The sequence below is a fragment of a genome, unplaced genomic scaffold (assembly GCF_019419815.1).
Source record: "Pyrus x bretschneideri cultivar Hongxiangsu unplaced genomic scaffold, Pyrus_bretschneideri_v1 Contig20, whole genome shotgun sequence".
Classification (NCBI taxonomy): domain Eukaryota; kingdom Viridiplantae; phylum Streptophyta; class Magnoliopsida; order Rosales; family Rosaceae; genus Pyrus; species Pyrus x bretschneideri.
Genome location: NW_025999502.1, coordinates 4,127,302 through 4,144,098, shown reverse-complemented (window position 1 = coordinate 4,144,098; position 16,797 = coordinate 4,127,302). Strand labels below are relative to the sequence as shown.

Here is a 16,797-nt window from a genome sequence, read left to right as displayed (position 1 = left end):
CCAAACAAGATGCCTGGAGACCTTGAAACGCGCCTCTGCCGCCTCGTCGTTTCTAACAAAGCCTTCCGTCCATTCCCTCAAAACAAAGGCGAGAACACTGAAGCCCAACCTCAGAGGCCACCTAGGCGCTCCCTGAGGCGAGCCTTTTAAAACACTATTTAAAACACATGTTCTTAATATAAAATTTACTAATAGCTCTGTAGTATATTAAAACACATGTTCTTAATATAAAATTCACATGAAATTTGAATTTGACAAATGGATTCACATTTCCAACCAACCAAACTTTATGTACAATAGATTTATCAGTAACAAGGTTTGTGCCACAAAGAAAGCAAATTACATTTAACCATTTCGTCCAACACAACCAAGTAGCCCAAGGGTGTTGATGGTGCATTTTATCTTATGTATGCAGTTATGCACATCAATTAGATAACAACTAACAAAAATCACTCAATTGGTTATATGCATTTCCTATGGCATTTCTAGTATATACATCATGCAAAATTCACAAAAAAATTTTAGCTAACCTTTCACTTAGTGATGCTAGTGACATTTGCCATGCATTGATGATATCTAATCTCATCATTCACGGTAATATGCTGCATCACAACAAAACATTTATCTTCAACATCTTCATTTGTTTAGGTCTCCAAAGCAGCCCTTAGTTCAGTTATATTGAGACAAGCTTGAATCACATCAACTCTATTTGGTTCTACCATGTCTCCATTGACATTTTTCTTCAACGTGTGCATAATCACAACCCTTGTTTCACACTTCATGGTCTCCACTTCCAAGTCCATCTGCCTCTTATGTGCCACCATTGAATCGGTCTGCACTTTCCTCAATTGTGCAAGCACATTTGCTGACTTAACCTTTTGCCTTTCCTCTTTCTTAACGGCCGCAATCCGAAGTCTCCCATTTTCAATATTAACTAGCTTGGTTTGCAGTTTCTCTTTACTCATCATATGATGCTTTAAGTGCTTAAAGCTCTCTAAAAAATTTCTTTTTTCTCAGTTATGATACCTGGCACATTAGACCACACAACACGTATCACAAACCCTCACAGTTGCTTCTCTCAAGCCCTTATAAATCAACGTATAAAGAACCTCATTAGTTACCATATCAAACATGTCCTTTTACTTTTTTTAGCCTTTTATTGAAATTATTAAACAATTACGTGACAAGATTAACTACTAATGTATATGCACTCCATATAAATTTGTAATCTATTAAATCATAGATATTTCAATCATGCTTCCATATTACTTGATAAGTAATATGAGTGATTGTTTTGTTTTTAGGCCTATGGTGCATACGAATAAATTCATATACATGAGAATCTATTTCACAACTCCACTGTATTAACTAATGCAAGTTGATTTTGACTTATGATCTCTATTTACGCGTTATTTCATATCTTAACAGCAATATTTCACCTTAATCACATTTGCAATAATATGTATTTAAGTTAACATAGTGCAAAACAACTGGGAAAGCCTTACATATGCATGTCTGATTTGTGCAAATCCTGGTTCATTTTATGTGATTGTTTAGAGTCTTTCTATCATTTTTAGATTATGTAGCACACTTTTGCATGTGTCAAACTCATCATTCATTAATTAGATTTTGTTGAAAGAAATCTTTCCGAATCCCTAATTCATATAATCCAGACATTTATAAACATAATTTATACCATAACTGAATCAAGCATGTCTGGTGGCTAAAAAATGAAAAACATTTGTTGATTGCATGTGGTACATGAGTGTTTACATTTTCCCATAGTTGCACTAATAGTTTCCATTGGCCTTGGTTGACACGACCATCATCACAATGGAACTTCTTCGTTGAGAGTGGGTGCAAAAATGACGTATAATATGTCTTCTTGTAACTTGCATTCTAATGCTTCCATCTATCATTTAACTTCAACTCACAAACCCAATGAATTTTTTGATCTAATTCTACCATTATAGAATCAATCCAATCAAGAGTCACTATGCCAATTACATATATATGATATTAATTGTTGACAATCATTCAATATATGAAATATGAATATGTACAGTCACTTTGTAATGCCCCTTCATTAGGTTTCAAGTATTTTTCTACTAATACATACGTGAAATAACTAGATATATATATATATATATATATATATATATATATATAGGAATACCACTCATCTTGTAATGCCTCTAGTATTTATTTACCATAGTCATTTGCCAAGCACAGTCTATGTTTAAAGTCTTGTAGAAACTCTTTCAATTGACTACGTTAGTTGGAAGGTATGATGATTCTTGAGATAACATTCTTAGAAACCTGGAAAATCTTGCAACAGTATGAGTAGACTTTATCACCTGTCATTTGTCATTAAATTTCATCAGCTCATTTGTATCATTAGGTGCCTCCTTAACCTATTTATTCCCCTAGGACTTTGTGTTCTATGCGTCATAAGACGACGTTCATCCACGGCCCCTTCGACATTGTTTGGAACCCTTAAATGATTTTCATGGTTATGTTCTATCAGGTCGTTTGGCTATGGTTGAGCTTCAATGCCATCACTAAGCGACATTGATGCAGTTGAGTTACTATTCCTGAACCATATTAGCTTTGTCAACTTCCTTCATGTAAATAGAAGACAAAAGTGTTAAATACATATGTAAACAAAAGCATTTCCATTTAAGTCTACAATCAATTTTCAGGTAAGAAGAGAATTGTAATAAATACCTTTTGAAGTTGCTTGAATAGAACCTCTCTACCTCATATGTTTTCTTGTTTTGGTTGATAGCCTTGAAGCAACCGAACAAGATAATTTTATGTAGGCTGACAAGTATTTTTTTCTCCAATGAGTTAAGGTGAGCACGAAGTTTTCCTGCTCAAATGCCCCAATGTTTTATTAAATGTTATAGCTTCATAATTGGAAAGCTCATAGCCACACAAATGGACAACATAAAGTGCCATGTTTTTTTTACTGAAAAAAAATTTGGCCAGTTGTCTGTCATTTGGTAGGAATTGAAATTTATGATGGATGAGAATAACATATATATTGTGTGATGAAAATAATATGTATGTTGTGTGAATAGAATGATCATATTCATGTATAGGAAAAAACAACTTCAATCTCTTTTATCTTGATTTGTAATTATTCCACTTGGAGCATGACTTGGCATATATGAAAACCATATCTTAAACAGCCAAATAAAAGAGTCAGTATTTTCTCTTGAAATCAATATGTATCCTAGTAAGATTGATTGACCATGATGATTAACAAAATGAGGAAATGACATTTTGTACTTATTAGTCAAGTACATCGTGTCAAATAGAGCAATATCACCAAATTCATTATAAGCTACCTTACTATTTGCATCTATCCAAAATACATTTATTAAACTACCATGTTTGTTTAAAATCAATTACATAGAAGAAATTTGCATTTTGAGCCTACACTCTTACAAAGTAGTTTTGAACTGCAGTAGCATCCTCTTCCCCAAGTTGTAAGCGTCGTACCTTTTCGATATAACTTCTACAATTTTTTTTTTCTAAACATTTCAATGTCTCATAACTTTTGTTTACCCTTCTTCCAACTTTATCGTTCACTTCAAACTTTTTTTTAATGTCCGAACTAATCTCTCGGTAACACCTCCAATTACGAGCTTTTGTTTGACTTAAATCATGATTATTATCTAGCTTTATAGTATCTACTCTTCACTTTCCAGTACCCAAGTGTAAACCTACTCTAAGAATATATCAACCATTCTTTATATTTGGATGTGGCTTAAGAGGATTACTTAAAGTAATTTTTGATGTATCTGATCATGCATATGCCATAGTAAAATATTTCAATTTATCATCTCTCTTCATTGATTATCCTTATCGCTGGAAACCCTGTTTGTCTTTCATATCTCTAGTAATATCTAAGCACCTCATCTAACTATCAAAGAACATTCGAACTTGAGGCTCTTGTACTTTTTCTTCCACATTCATCATGTTCTCATTGTCAGTCTCATTATTTTCTATGTCACATTTGTTGCTTTATATTTTAATGATATTAGAATTCACTTCGATTACATTTTCTTCTTCTTCTTCAATCATCTCATTATAAGATGTCCATGTCGTACAAAACATAATTATACAAGCTGATATAATCCACCCAATCATCAAGAGTACATGCACAATCAAAACAACGATTCTTCTAATAAAAAGTAAATTACCTTGATGTATTGTATTGTTATTCATGTGGTTAATGCTCTCTAATTCATTGGGGGATGTTTCAATCTTCATTGTCATCAAACCAATTTAGTGAGAAAAGCAAACTAAAGCAATTGGGGATGCTTAAATTCAGTCTACAATGATACTGGACTTCTCATTAACATTCAACAGTTGACTAGTATAAAATAATGATAGCCAATAGCAACTCGCAATAGTAGAGATTAAGAAGACGATTGAAAAGATGAACTCAACAAAAGTACAATAATCAACACGATTGTGGATGAAAAAACAATAGTCTGCAACAATGAAGAAGGAAAGAAATTGCATACAGACCCACAAAGGGGAAAAAAATTCAATGAAAAAATAACAATCAATGCTTACCAATAATTAAAGCATGGAGCGTAGTGGAAGCGGTGTTCTCGTAGGGCATAGGGAAGATGGTGACTAAGAAAGCGTAGAATGAAGGAGATGGAGAGGACAGCAGAAAAAGAAACATTAAGTTTTACGTTTGCTAGGTTTTACTGTTTTAGGGCTTTTCCTTTTTGTTTTTTTTTTTTTGTTTTTTTGTTTTGTTTTGTTTTTTTGTTTTTTTTAATTCTCTTTAATTGAATAAAAATTGATATCATTTAAATGTGGTTTTCCACCTAAGATGCCACATAAAATGGTATAATATTATGATACTGTTTGGGCCCAAAATAATATTGTTGGGCCGAGTGTAGGTTTATGCTCGGCCCAAAGCTGTTTTAGATATACTATGGGCTGCTTGGTAATCCTCGGCCATTCAGCAAGGATGGTCGAGTCCTATCGCAAGAAGGAGTAGTTCGAATAAGCAAAGGGGTTGAAGAAGTCCTAGTGTAGTTTGGCTTCTCGACCAACAATGAATATAGCCTCAAAAAGGGGGAGAGTTCAAAGTCCTAATAGGGGTAGGATTGGTCGAAGTAGAGTTGGAGCATAACAAGAAGTCCCAATCCAGATATGATTTTGACTCGATTTCAAGGAGGATTTGGTGCTATAAATACAAGACTTCATGCAACAATTGAAGGACCTCCAATTCAACACACAATTGCCCTGCGCAAAACCTCTCAAACATCTTGAGATTTTTTTTATTTTATTTTTCTCGCCGACACATCTTCAGTTTGGATAAACAGCACTGTGAAGGCAATTGGCGAACATCTTCAGTTTGGATAAACAGCACTGTTACTGTAGAATCAGCCGACCGAGGAGCACCTTCAGTTTGGATAAACAGCACTGCGTTGAGGCCGACTGGTTACCTATCCAAGTCTCGGTCGAGGAGGGTTTCCAAATCCTTATTGGCAGAGGTCATCTTATTAGCCTTCTCGGAGAAGTAAGGTGTTACGAGTTACGACATTCGACGTATTGAACGCCAAGTGATTTTATGATTGGATACTCATAAGTGAGTTTCAGAGTTCGGCATTCTGACGGCCGAATCACATTCACCATCAAGACATACATCACTTTTGAATACTTGTGTCCATACAGTCTGGTGTCGATTCAACGTGCTTATACTCTCACGAATATAATCACTGTGACCAAATCCGGCGTCGACGATTTGTGAACTTCGCAGAACTAGTAGCCTTGTCTTCAGGCTCGAGAATCCAAAGGCCGAGATTTGTTCTTTCCCCGGCTGAAGGCAACATCAACAAATTTTACTCCTCGGCCAAGTTCGGCCGACGAGTTGGCACGCCCCGCATTCAACCGAAGGACGTAATTAGCTTATTAGTTACTCGGCCTGCGCGCCACGTAGGCTTTGTAATTTTTAGGATCAACATATACAAATAGATAGTAAATGTAACACTATTCTTATTTAATAGTAAATTGTTTGCTAGCATGTGATTTTATTTAATTAAAACTTAGCACTAGTTGACTTCATAACATTTTTGTGTTGAAAAAAAAACTTTAATCTTTTAATCGAATTGAAATACGTAAGATGTGTGAATATGCAAAAAAATTAAAACTCTTAAAATGATAAATGTTTTTTCTTAAATCTTTTATGTTTTAAAATAGGCTTAACTGTTCGAATCAAACCAGTTAATTGAAAATAAAAATCAATAAACAATAGTTTGATTTCGTCCGGTTCGGATCGATTTCAATGATAAGATAAACAAATCAGACCAAATTGAAGCGGTAAATGCTCGTTGATCCGGTTAAATTTTTAACATCAAATCGGATCGCGTCCACATTACATGGCTTCAAGCCTTCGTAGTTCGTACTAATTGCGGTAACACCAGGAACACAGACAACAACGAACCGAGAATGAATCTGTACGCGCACGATCTCTCTCTCATGGACTTCAACTCCTACGATTTCTCCGATCCTTATTCCGATCCCTTCTCTCACCGCCCTACTTCTTTACTCTCCGATTCCCGAACTGCCCCTCATCTCACCGACGACGTAGCTTCTGATGCCAGGGACGATTATGACATCAAAAGCACCACCAAGCGCGTGGAGCGCAGTCGCAGCCCTCCGAAATACCGCCACGACGGCACTTCGCCTCTCCCTCTGGGCATGGATTGGAGCCCTCCTCCTCGCAAATGGGTACTCGAACTTTTCGTTTTCTGATCGTGTTTTGTTTAGTTTATGGCTTTTGGGGACACCCAGTTATGAAGCTTTAATTTTGCTTTTGAATTAATTATTGGATTTGGGTTGGAATTTAGGTAAGTAGGTTTTGGTGATTTTTTCGACTGGTTTTGTGGATTAATTATGTGTTAAAAGTTTGAAATTTGATGAAGTATATGATTGAATTTAAGCACTTGATCTCAGACCTAGGTGATTGAAGTTATTTTAATTATGTTTTAGAGGACATATCATAACTAAAAGGGAAAAGAAAAAAAATAAAGTGGACATATAATTTGTTTACTGAAAATACGACAATTCGGAGTGGCGATGAGAGAATAAATTTTGATCCATACCAGTAGTGATGGGGTGCAAAATAATGGAATAGGTATGTCTGGGCTTTTGACAGTCCCACAAGCCTTAAGTAGGAGATGTTTCTCACAGTCAATGGGTGTGTATGTTGACAATGTTTCTCTAAGGGTGTTAATGATATGGTATGGTTGGTCGGTCTGGGATGGGATGGAAGCTCGGGAAGAAGTTTTGGGGGAGAGGACACTGTTGGATGTAAACTGAAAGATATAAATGGGAAGGTGTAAACAGGTGTAGATGATTGTAAAGTATTTCCAGGTGTGGGAGAAGGGAAGTGAAATAGAAACCCTCTGGAGAATAATTTTATATTTTTTATACTGCAAAAGAGGATAGAAAGATCGAATTGAAGTAATATGTTAGGATGCTGCACCTTCTATGCGCATTTCACTTGGGGAAAAAGGGGGGTTTTAGAACAAACAATGTCACAGGAACCCTATGAATTGGTTGTATGCTGCTTCTGAAATTCACAATTGAAGAGATCTACCAAAAACGGTGTTGAGCTATTATGTAGGGTTTTGGTGGTTCACCTACATAAAGAAGTTGAGGCCTAAATTACTGTAAGACCTGAAAATAAGTATAACAGATGGTATTTAAATCTGGATTTTCATTTTCACTGAGAATTACGTTTTGCTGTAGTTTTTGCAGTTATATGCTTAGATTTTGAAGGTCCAAGTTTAAATATCATTGATAAATTTCCATCTTACACGACTCGAAATGTTGGTATAATACTTTTTTTTAATCGTGTATATTTCCATCTACGTCAGGTAACTTATTTAGTTCAGTTTTCTCTGTTAAGACAAACATACCTATTGGTGTCTGCCAATCATCATAAATATGGTGAAATACAACATGGGAACTGTTAATTGCAAAAAGGTAGAGGTTACCTCCTCCCATTTGGCCTTATTTTTGTGGGGTTAACCTAGACCAGTACTTCAACTATATAGTGAGTGAAATATGTCACTGACATGACCTGTATGCTGTAAGTTAATCAGTTTTGTTAGTATATGACAGATTTGGTTTTTGCGGTACAAGATTCTGCATGATTCTAATTTAGATGATTCTGTTTTTTTCCCCTTCTTGTAATAATCTATTTTGGGTTTTGAATGAAGGATGGACGATACTCTGTTTGGCCACATAACCCACATACAGGATGGAGTTACTGTGTCACTGTTCCTTCTTGGATGTTCCTGCCCAAGTCAAGAGGTTCAGATCCTGTGGTGGTATATATATTTTTTTAATGAGAATTTTTAGTTTTAAATTTTATACTTATTTTCTGTTCTCGATTGTGACAACATTATCTAGATTCTTGTACATTTACTTGTGCACAACTATTCTTCCATTGGCATTATAGTTACTAATGTGTGTTAAAGTGATCATTTAGTTTGTACTCTGTTCTTGCAACATCTGAGTTGTTTACTTGTTACTTGTTTTGTTCAATTGAAAATTTTCATTTGTATCTGTCATAGCTGTTCTTGACATCATCTATAGGTGACATGAATCCCCTAATCACGACAAATACAAATTGTGGAAATAATTTAAAAAAGTAGTCAGAGATGAAAAGGCATACCAATATTTATGTGGTTCAGAGTAATTATGCCTACGTCCAGACTATCCAACTTCACTGGAAGAGAGAACAAACAAGTACAAGTAAATACCACTCAAGAGTTAATCTCTAGCCTGGACCTTGTATCCAATTGGATACTCTCATATATCATGAAGGATCCATGAAGGACACTCTTGCTCCGAACTCTCTCTTTAGACAATTTTAGTTGGAATGCTGGTATAACTCCAAGGCTCCTTTCATAGTCTTCCAAATTGAAGATTGAGAAACCCTCCACTTAATGCTATTATCAGCAGTATTATTCCAAATTAATTGGCCAATGAAATTGGAAGATTTTCATTGTCCCTAATAAGGAGGGATTAGATCCAACATCTTGGGTTAGGCAGATAATAGGCCACTGTCTATTGTTTACCTGCAAATTCTCTCTCTTCACCTTCTCTCCATACTTTTGTATTTTCTTATAATTTTAAGTACAGATATGTATCAGTTCTTAACCCATGTTCTTTAATTTTATAATTTGATAATTTTAAGTTTATCTTTATCTACATTTGGACTTTCCTGTGTAGCAGTCCATTACTTAGTAGTTTGTTTATTATACGTGGTTATACTGAAGCACTTTGCTTAAGCATATGGGATTTTCTTGTTGGTTCTTGGACCATCCTAGTTTGATTTTCCACCATAATCAGCAAATCTCTTAGTTCTGTGTCTTTTGCAAGGTTTCTTGTCCTTCATTTTTGTCATATATTGTTCCTGTTTTATTACTACTAGTATAATTTTTATCATTATCAGTATTATCATTATTTTATTGTTAATTTTTAATTTTTATAGCTAAATCATCATTGTAACTCACTCTAATTTGAAGGCACAAAACTACTTTGAGTTGATTTTTGGCTCGTTAAGTAATGCATTTAATGATTGATTTATGGTGATAAATTAGGAATATGTGGTTGTGATAAATGATTATGTAAAGGCGAGGACAACTTTATTTAAAACTCACATAGAGAATCTAAAAGTGTTCAGCTTCATTGTCGAGTGCCTTAGTAATTTTCTCTGAGAACTTTGCTTGTGGATTTTCAACAGTGTAGTTCCCGTCTTATTGTGTTCGATATACGAAAATAAATATCTCTAGGGTACCACCTTAGTAATTTTCTCTGAGAACTTTGCTTGTGGATTTTCAACAGTGTAGTTCCTGTCTTATTGTGTTCGATATACGAAAATAAATATCTCTAGGGTACCACCTGCATTTTAGTGATTCCAGTAGTTGTAATAGCTTGTTATCTAATTTTTCAAAAGAAACAAAAAATGTAATTTGATATTTATATTTCGAAATTATGTGATTAGAAATGGCTGGAGATGCTAATGTAATGTTGGTGAGGATTTCTATTTGTTCTCTTGCAATGTTGGTTGTGCTTTATTTTCTGTTAAATGTGTACCTGTTTTAGTTAGTTTCCCTTTTAACATTTATAGAGAACAGTTTTATAGGGTTCAAGTTGGTATACAATCGCCTGAAGGAATCACCACTACTCGGGGGATATTACGAAGATTTAACGATTTTTTGAAGCTATGTTCCGAAGTAAGTGACATTTCTTTTGGAAATTCCAAAGTACATGAAATTTCATTTTGGAAAGTCTAAAGTACATGACATTGTTTTTATGTTAGTCAGAAGTAAGGGATAATTCTATTCTGTGTATCATCTTAAAATATATGTGGTGAAAATTAATAGAAATGTAGATAGTAAAATCCTTTACAATATTGAGGATATACGATAAAAGAATACTAAGTACATTATAAGTGTGGTTCTATTGAATTCTCACACGCCTATTTATTTTCCAATTTCCATGCACATTGTTCGGCTTAGTGGAAACACTGTGAGTGGCACCTATTAGTGATAATACAGGAGATATCTGGCTTAGTGGTAGGACATATGTAACTTAAGGCTAGAAATGCACTTATGATTTGTAATCAACCTTAGATTTGTTAAAGTAGAAGGTAAATAACGAAAAGGGTAACCACGACTAAGACTGACTCTGAAATAAATAATAAACTATGATGCATGGATACGGCAACTTGGTCGCCTATCTCGTATCAGATACTTGATGGGATATGATAAGTTACCGGTACGCTCGTACGTATTGGGATCGATGGATACGTTGTTAACTGATGGATATGAGTATCCAGCATTTAGGATTCGGGTATCCGACTTTTCGGATACGTATGATGTTGAGGAGAATAAAATTTTAGGCTTTTAGCCTTGAAAGCGTGATTGCAGATCATCGCGAGGAAGAAGATGACAGCCACTTCAAAACGCTCCGTTTGAATTTCATGTGTTGGACTCTGTTATTTCCCACCGGCCCACTAATCATACCCACATGGAGAGGTGGAAAAAAATAAAATGCAATTAACATTAAACTATGTTATTTCATCGTCCAATTTAAAAAGAAAACTATGTTATATATTTAAATTTGTATGACTACATCTTGTAAATATAGGCAATCATTTATGACTTGTAAATTACCAGTAAATTCTTTATGATATCTTTTAAATTATCATAATAATAATAACAACTAAATGTTAAATGTTTAATATTAATTCCCGTATCCATGCTGTATTATATCCTTGTTTTTTAAAAATTTGTCATATCGCCGTGTTGTGTCATATTGTATCGTATTGCCATATCCATATCCATGCTTCATAGATAATAAATGATCAAGAAAAATTAGGAGATGTGCAGATCATTCCATATGACTGGAATAACGGTAAGGATGATCTTCAATTGTGCCAATTTCTTATCTCTTATTGGCATAAGGCTGAGATGCTGTTACTAAAATTAGCTACTTCTTCGTATAGACAGGCAGACACGTTTATCTTTATATGTCTTTTGTGTCGTAGATATTAGAAATTTCCTTGTTTGTTGGACTGTTGAACGATTTCATTTGGTATTGTCTTCTGTAGCTTAAAAAGGAGTTCCCCACAAAAGATCTTCCCCCAGCTCCTCCAAAGGGGTTTCTGAGAGTGAAAAGTCGGACACTATTGGAAGAGGTGGGCTACATCTGTCTCTGTCTCTGTCTCTCTGTCTCTCTCTCTCTCTGTCTCTCTCTGTCTCTCTCTCGATCCAAATATTAGTATATGTATATTGGAATCAGAAGTAACTTTAGTGTAACATACATGTTGAGATACATTTTATAGCAATACCTCATGTCAGAAGTTTTAATTGGATCATTGGTTTTCTCAGTATCTTTATAGTTAGTTGCGAGGTTACTTGCACACAAAAATGGTAGTTACAGAGCTATTTTGAGACTTAAGCCAGGTTTTCACTGCACCCTTTAAAATCTTGAAATCTTCTATTGCTTGGGCTTTTTATCGGAGGCCAAAGGTTTTCTTGGTAAAAACCTGCATATTATTCATGTGTAAGCAACAAATGATCTAAGCATTTACCACAGAAAAATTACAAATGACCTAGGCTAAGAATTTGCATATGAGCCGTTAGGTCATTTATGGATTGATGCAAACCATCCACTGTGCATCTCAGCAGCCCCTATTTGTTGTAATGGCTGAGGTTCAACCACTCAAGTCCTTAACTGGAGCCTATATTTGGACTGTTATGGGGGCTTTTAACCAGAATATATGCTTGCACATGTTTTGCATAGATTTGTCAACTTCTATATATGACCAAGTTAATGGTTATTTAATCATCACCAGTATAGCTATACAAATATCTACACACACACACATCTACACAATTTGGATCTGAATAAAATACGTTGATGCAGATGTAGCTTTACAAACATTAGGTTTTTCTTATTGCTGAAAAAGATTTTGTTATGCCTTTTATTTTTCTAAAGTGTTCATCCTCTTATTCTCAAATTGGTTAGTCTGTTGCAGCGAAGGCGTTCTTTGGAGGATTGGATTGAAAAGCTATTATCGGACATTGATTTATCAAGAAATGTCTTGGTTGCAACCTTTCTTGAGCTTGAAGCTGCTGCAAGGTCTTGTATGTGTGTATCCTTTGTGCATCTTAGAGATGGAAATCCTATCATGTATAATATATTGATTTTGTCCATTTGCTTATATTAATTTTTGGCTGTCATACTTTACAGCATTCCATGAAGTCAATCAGGAATCTGCAGATGTAAACTCTTCGACTAGTGGCGCAGCTCCATCATTTCTGTTACAAGCTCATTCAGATCTTTCCATTGTTGCTGCTAGTTCATTTATCACATCTAGATTATGGTAATGATACTCCCCTTGATGTATCTGAGAATGGAACACCAAGGCATGGAGATGATAACCATTCTGATCTTGGCATGGAGCATTCAATATCTGAACATGACTTAGCTGATTCAATGGAAAATTCTAAATTTGGCATATTCAACCGGAATTTTATCCAGTCAAGCCTAGAAAGGCTGTCCTAGGCGCAAAATGCCTGGCAGAAGTTATGCCAGTAGTACAGATAGGGACCGAGTAAGCGAGAATAACTCTTATGCCAAACCTCTTTGTATGGATGGAACAGAGTTCTTTTCAGAAATAGAGGATGACAACCGGGATGGCCATGTTCGAAGGCTTTCAACGGAGAGTTTTGGTAGTGACTCGAGTTCTATGAGAGTTAATGAAACATCTAACTTGGGAGTGGCCAATTTATTCGGTGATGGCTCCCTTGATCTTGCAAAAGGTTCTGAAGCTCCTAATGCTTTTGTCAAATCTGATTTAAGGCTTTCAAGGGACTTAGTAGTTGCTCTTCCATCTGAGGAGCGACATAAGTTAAACAGGGTTCTAACTACATTGCAGCAGAGACTAGCCACAGCAAAAACGGACTGTTGAGGATCTTATTGCTAGATTGAATCAAGAAGTTGCTGTGAGACAATTTCTCACAACAAAGGTATAATCTATGACAGCTAATAAGTCTTTGTTGCTAATATGGTACTAATTGACAATTAACCTATAACAGTTAGTAATTGTGCTGCTAATGTGGTACTGATTGACTGTATTATAGAACAAAGTCTGCTTCTATTCCCAGCCATTGGTTTCTCCATACTTAGATGGCTGCAGTTGGGTTATCCATTAGTTGCAGCTTTTTCTTTCTTTTTTTTTTTTCTTTTCTTTGGAAGATATATATTAGTATTTAAGATTTTTAGTGGTATATGCACCATTATTATTTTAGGTCATATCCCAGCCATGTGGGGAAGTAAGGAATCATATTCAATAAACAGGTGAGTTAGTAAGAGCAAAGCCAAACCTAAGTCAGATGCCACATTAAAGAATGAATTTTCTGACGATTAATTAGTAGTTGTAAGGAGTCCCACAAGTGGCAGGAAATAATTATTGATTCAGTATAGGCTTGCATTAGGAAAATTGTTACATCACCAAAAAACTCAAGTAAACCTTTATTTTTATTTTTATTTGTGCTGTTTCTGCTGTTGTTTTCAATGTAAAAAGGCTGATGGATTTGCAAAAGAGATAGAGGGTTGAGAATGATTTTGAAATCATGAATGATTGTTTTCTTGTTCTGTTATATTTTTGTAACTTTGCTGAAATTTTGTGTTGCTTTATGGGAATTTTCTCTTGTAGGTCAAAGATTTGGAAATTGATCTTGAAACTACCAGACAGAATTGTAAAGAAAACATGCAGCAGACAGTTTTAACCGAAAAAGAAAGGTTTACCCAAATGCAGTGGGATATGGAGGAACTCCGTAGGAGATGCTTGGACTTGGAATCAAAATTAAAATCTGAGCAGGTTTTATTCGTTCTGCCACAAATTATTTATTTGTCTGTGTTATTCAATGCTGAGGTCCTTATGTGGATGATGTTCACGAATGTTCCAGGACGAAAGGATGCATTCAGAGTCAACAAAAGTGTCCATCCTTCATGAGAATGATGTGTTACACCAGGAGTTGGATGCCTCTAAGCAGCAACTTGAGAACTTGCAGAAATATCATGAAGAGTTTGAGTCAAAGTCAAAGACAGATGTAAAGCTACTTGTTAAAGAGGTCAAATCTCTTCGGAACTCACAATCAGAATTGAAGCAGGAACTTAGTCGATTGATGAAAGAGAAATTAGAAGTAGAGGTAACGTCGCTTATGCTTCATTTGATTTTTGTAATAGGTTCCCAAACTTCTCACATATTTTAATATGTTTTGGCAAACCTTCGATAATTTTTCGTTCTCTGCATAGATTCATTTAATTAAAATTGCGTATATCTCCTAACCTTGTGGATTTAAGTAGGGTTAATTGCACTTTTCCTTAAAGAAAATACAATTTTAAATCAGCCAAATCTTGTTCTGTTTTTGTCTTTCAGAGAATTCTTCACAAGGAAAGGCGAAGGACAGAGTCGGCAAATACTGCTAATGCAAAGTTGTTACATGAATGTGAAATTCTTCTCAATCGGCTTCAAGAATGTAGCGTTAATTTCCTTGTTGAAGAGGAAGATAAGCTCATTATGGATACTTCATCTCCATCTGATGCTATAGATTTACTGACAACTTCTGACAATCGAATTGGTCTCCTTCTGGCGGAGGTATGTTATGTACCTTTAGTTCTCGTCCTCGTCTTTTCATCCATTTAGTGAGTTATATTAGGAATCTGTATCCATTAACAATCGCATGCTGGTTCATGACGGCATTTATATATATGACTAAACTACATGTTCATTTTTTCATTTACAAGTCTTATTTGCTTATAGTACTGGTGCCTCTGGTCCAGATTATAATGGTTTATGAAACTGGAACAGGCACAGCTCCTCGCCCAGGATGTGGAAAACACTGTTATGGCGGTAGATGAAACTCACAACGTCAATGGTAATGATAGGAAGGCTGATGATGAGCTGAGGAAGATGCTGACAGATCAGTTTGTCGACAATGCCAGATTAAGGATGCAGGTCAACTCGGTAATCCGCTGTGCGTTGTATACAAATATGAAAGCTGAAGAAGATGATGAAGACGGAGATACGCATCTAAGGAAAACTGTTCTAAGCAAATTCTTGGAAAGATGACATGTGAGCAGTAATACTTTAGATATATATATATATATATATGTATATGTATATGTATGTATGTATGTATGTATATCCAAGTTTTCTAAATCCTTGTATACGGTGGTACAAGTTGCCAATATACTTTGTACTTCTATACGACAGGTGGCTGCCTGGATAACATTATTTGTAACATATTATTAATTAGGCTTAATTGTTGCAATCGTCTCTCAACTACACTATGCCTGGAAAACAATATGATGTGCATTTGCGTCCCTGAATTTTAAATATTGATCTATACCTTCTCCAATTTGAACAGTTGCGCTTTTGGTCTTCTCCGTCAAGTGTCGATTTTTCCCTTAGAAATGATCCATTCTTTTAGATTAGATAATATCCGTGTGGTATTCCTTTTCACTTGGAAGTAAGAGGTGTTAAGTTCGAATCTCGTGGATGACGAAATTGATACCAAATTAGGCTGCTCATTGTATGGTTTTGCCGAACTCTTCTTTCGCTTAGTGTAAAAATGTCGATGTACTTAAAAAAAAAAAAAAAAAAAAAAAAACCCACCATTTAAATGATTAGATAAAATAGTAAAAAAAAAACACAACTCAAAACATATGGCTTAGACCTAGTCGCCGATTGGGGAATGCCGGGAAGCGTGAGTCGCCACACAGCCTGTATCATAAGCGGCTGCGTTTATATTGAATAAAACAAAGTCACATTGGTCATCTCACAAAATAAATCACAACTTATATCAAATAGTTCCACTTATAGTTTGTTTTTTTCATAAAAACCTCGTACTTATTTTAGAGAGACGGACCCATTAATTTTATTTACCACACTAATCAGAACCAAAAGTAGTTTATCCGCAACAAAGGAGATTTTTGTTGGCGGGACCAGCAGTTTATGCATTGTATCTTGGCGAGAGTCTCTTCTTAGAGTATGGGAAGGAAAAACCAACACATCCCGAGCCCCCGCCAATGTCACTGATTGCTGGCCACAAACTTGGGCCAGACACATTTCAAGTGGCAGTTGCAGGAAGGCCGGAAAATGGAGACTATGATGCATACAGAGAAGAACACGTCCGGTAGAAGAAGTGTCCTAAACAAGACAATAAGGTA

The 16,797-nt window shown here is 35.4% G+C and overlaps 1 protein-coding gene and 1 long non-coding RNA gene across 2 annotated transcripts; one reads left to right on the top strand and one right to left on the bottom strand.

Annotated features, from left to right (window-relative positions):
• The first annotated feature begins 6,445 nt into the window (after positions 1-6,445).
• On the top strand, positions 6,446-15,913 carry LOC125477090 (PX domain-containing protein EREX-like). The gene is given in 13 exon segments (XM_048583911.1): positions 6,446-6,765; positions 8,262-8,372; positions 10,188-10,286; positions 11,666-11,752; positions 12,596-12,704; positions 12,811-12,935; positions 12,937-13,122; positions 13,124-13,525; positions 13,527-13,589; positions 14,279-14,443; positions 14,532-14,774; positions 15,005-15,223; positions 15,437-15,913. Coding segments are annotated over 13 exon segments (2,352 nt in total). The 5' UTR covers positions 6,446-6,483; the 3' UTR covers positions 15,698-15,913.
• On the bottom strand, positions 8,562-10,181 carry LOC125477091. Its single transcript, XR_007258298.1, has 2 exons — positions 9,952-10,181; positions 8,562-9,850 (listed from the first exon to the last, which is right to left on the bottom strand). It is a non-coding gene; the product is annotated as an uncharacterized LOC125477091 (long non-coding RNA).
• Positions 15,914-16,797: the final 884 nt, after the last annotated feature.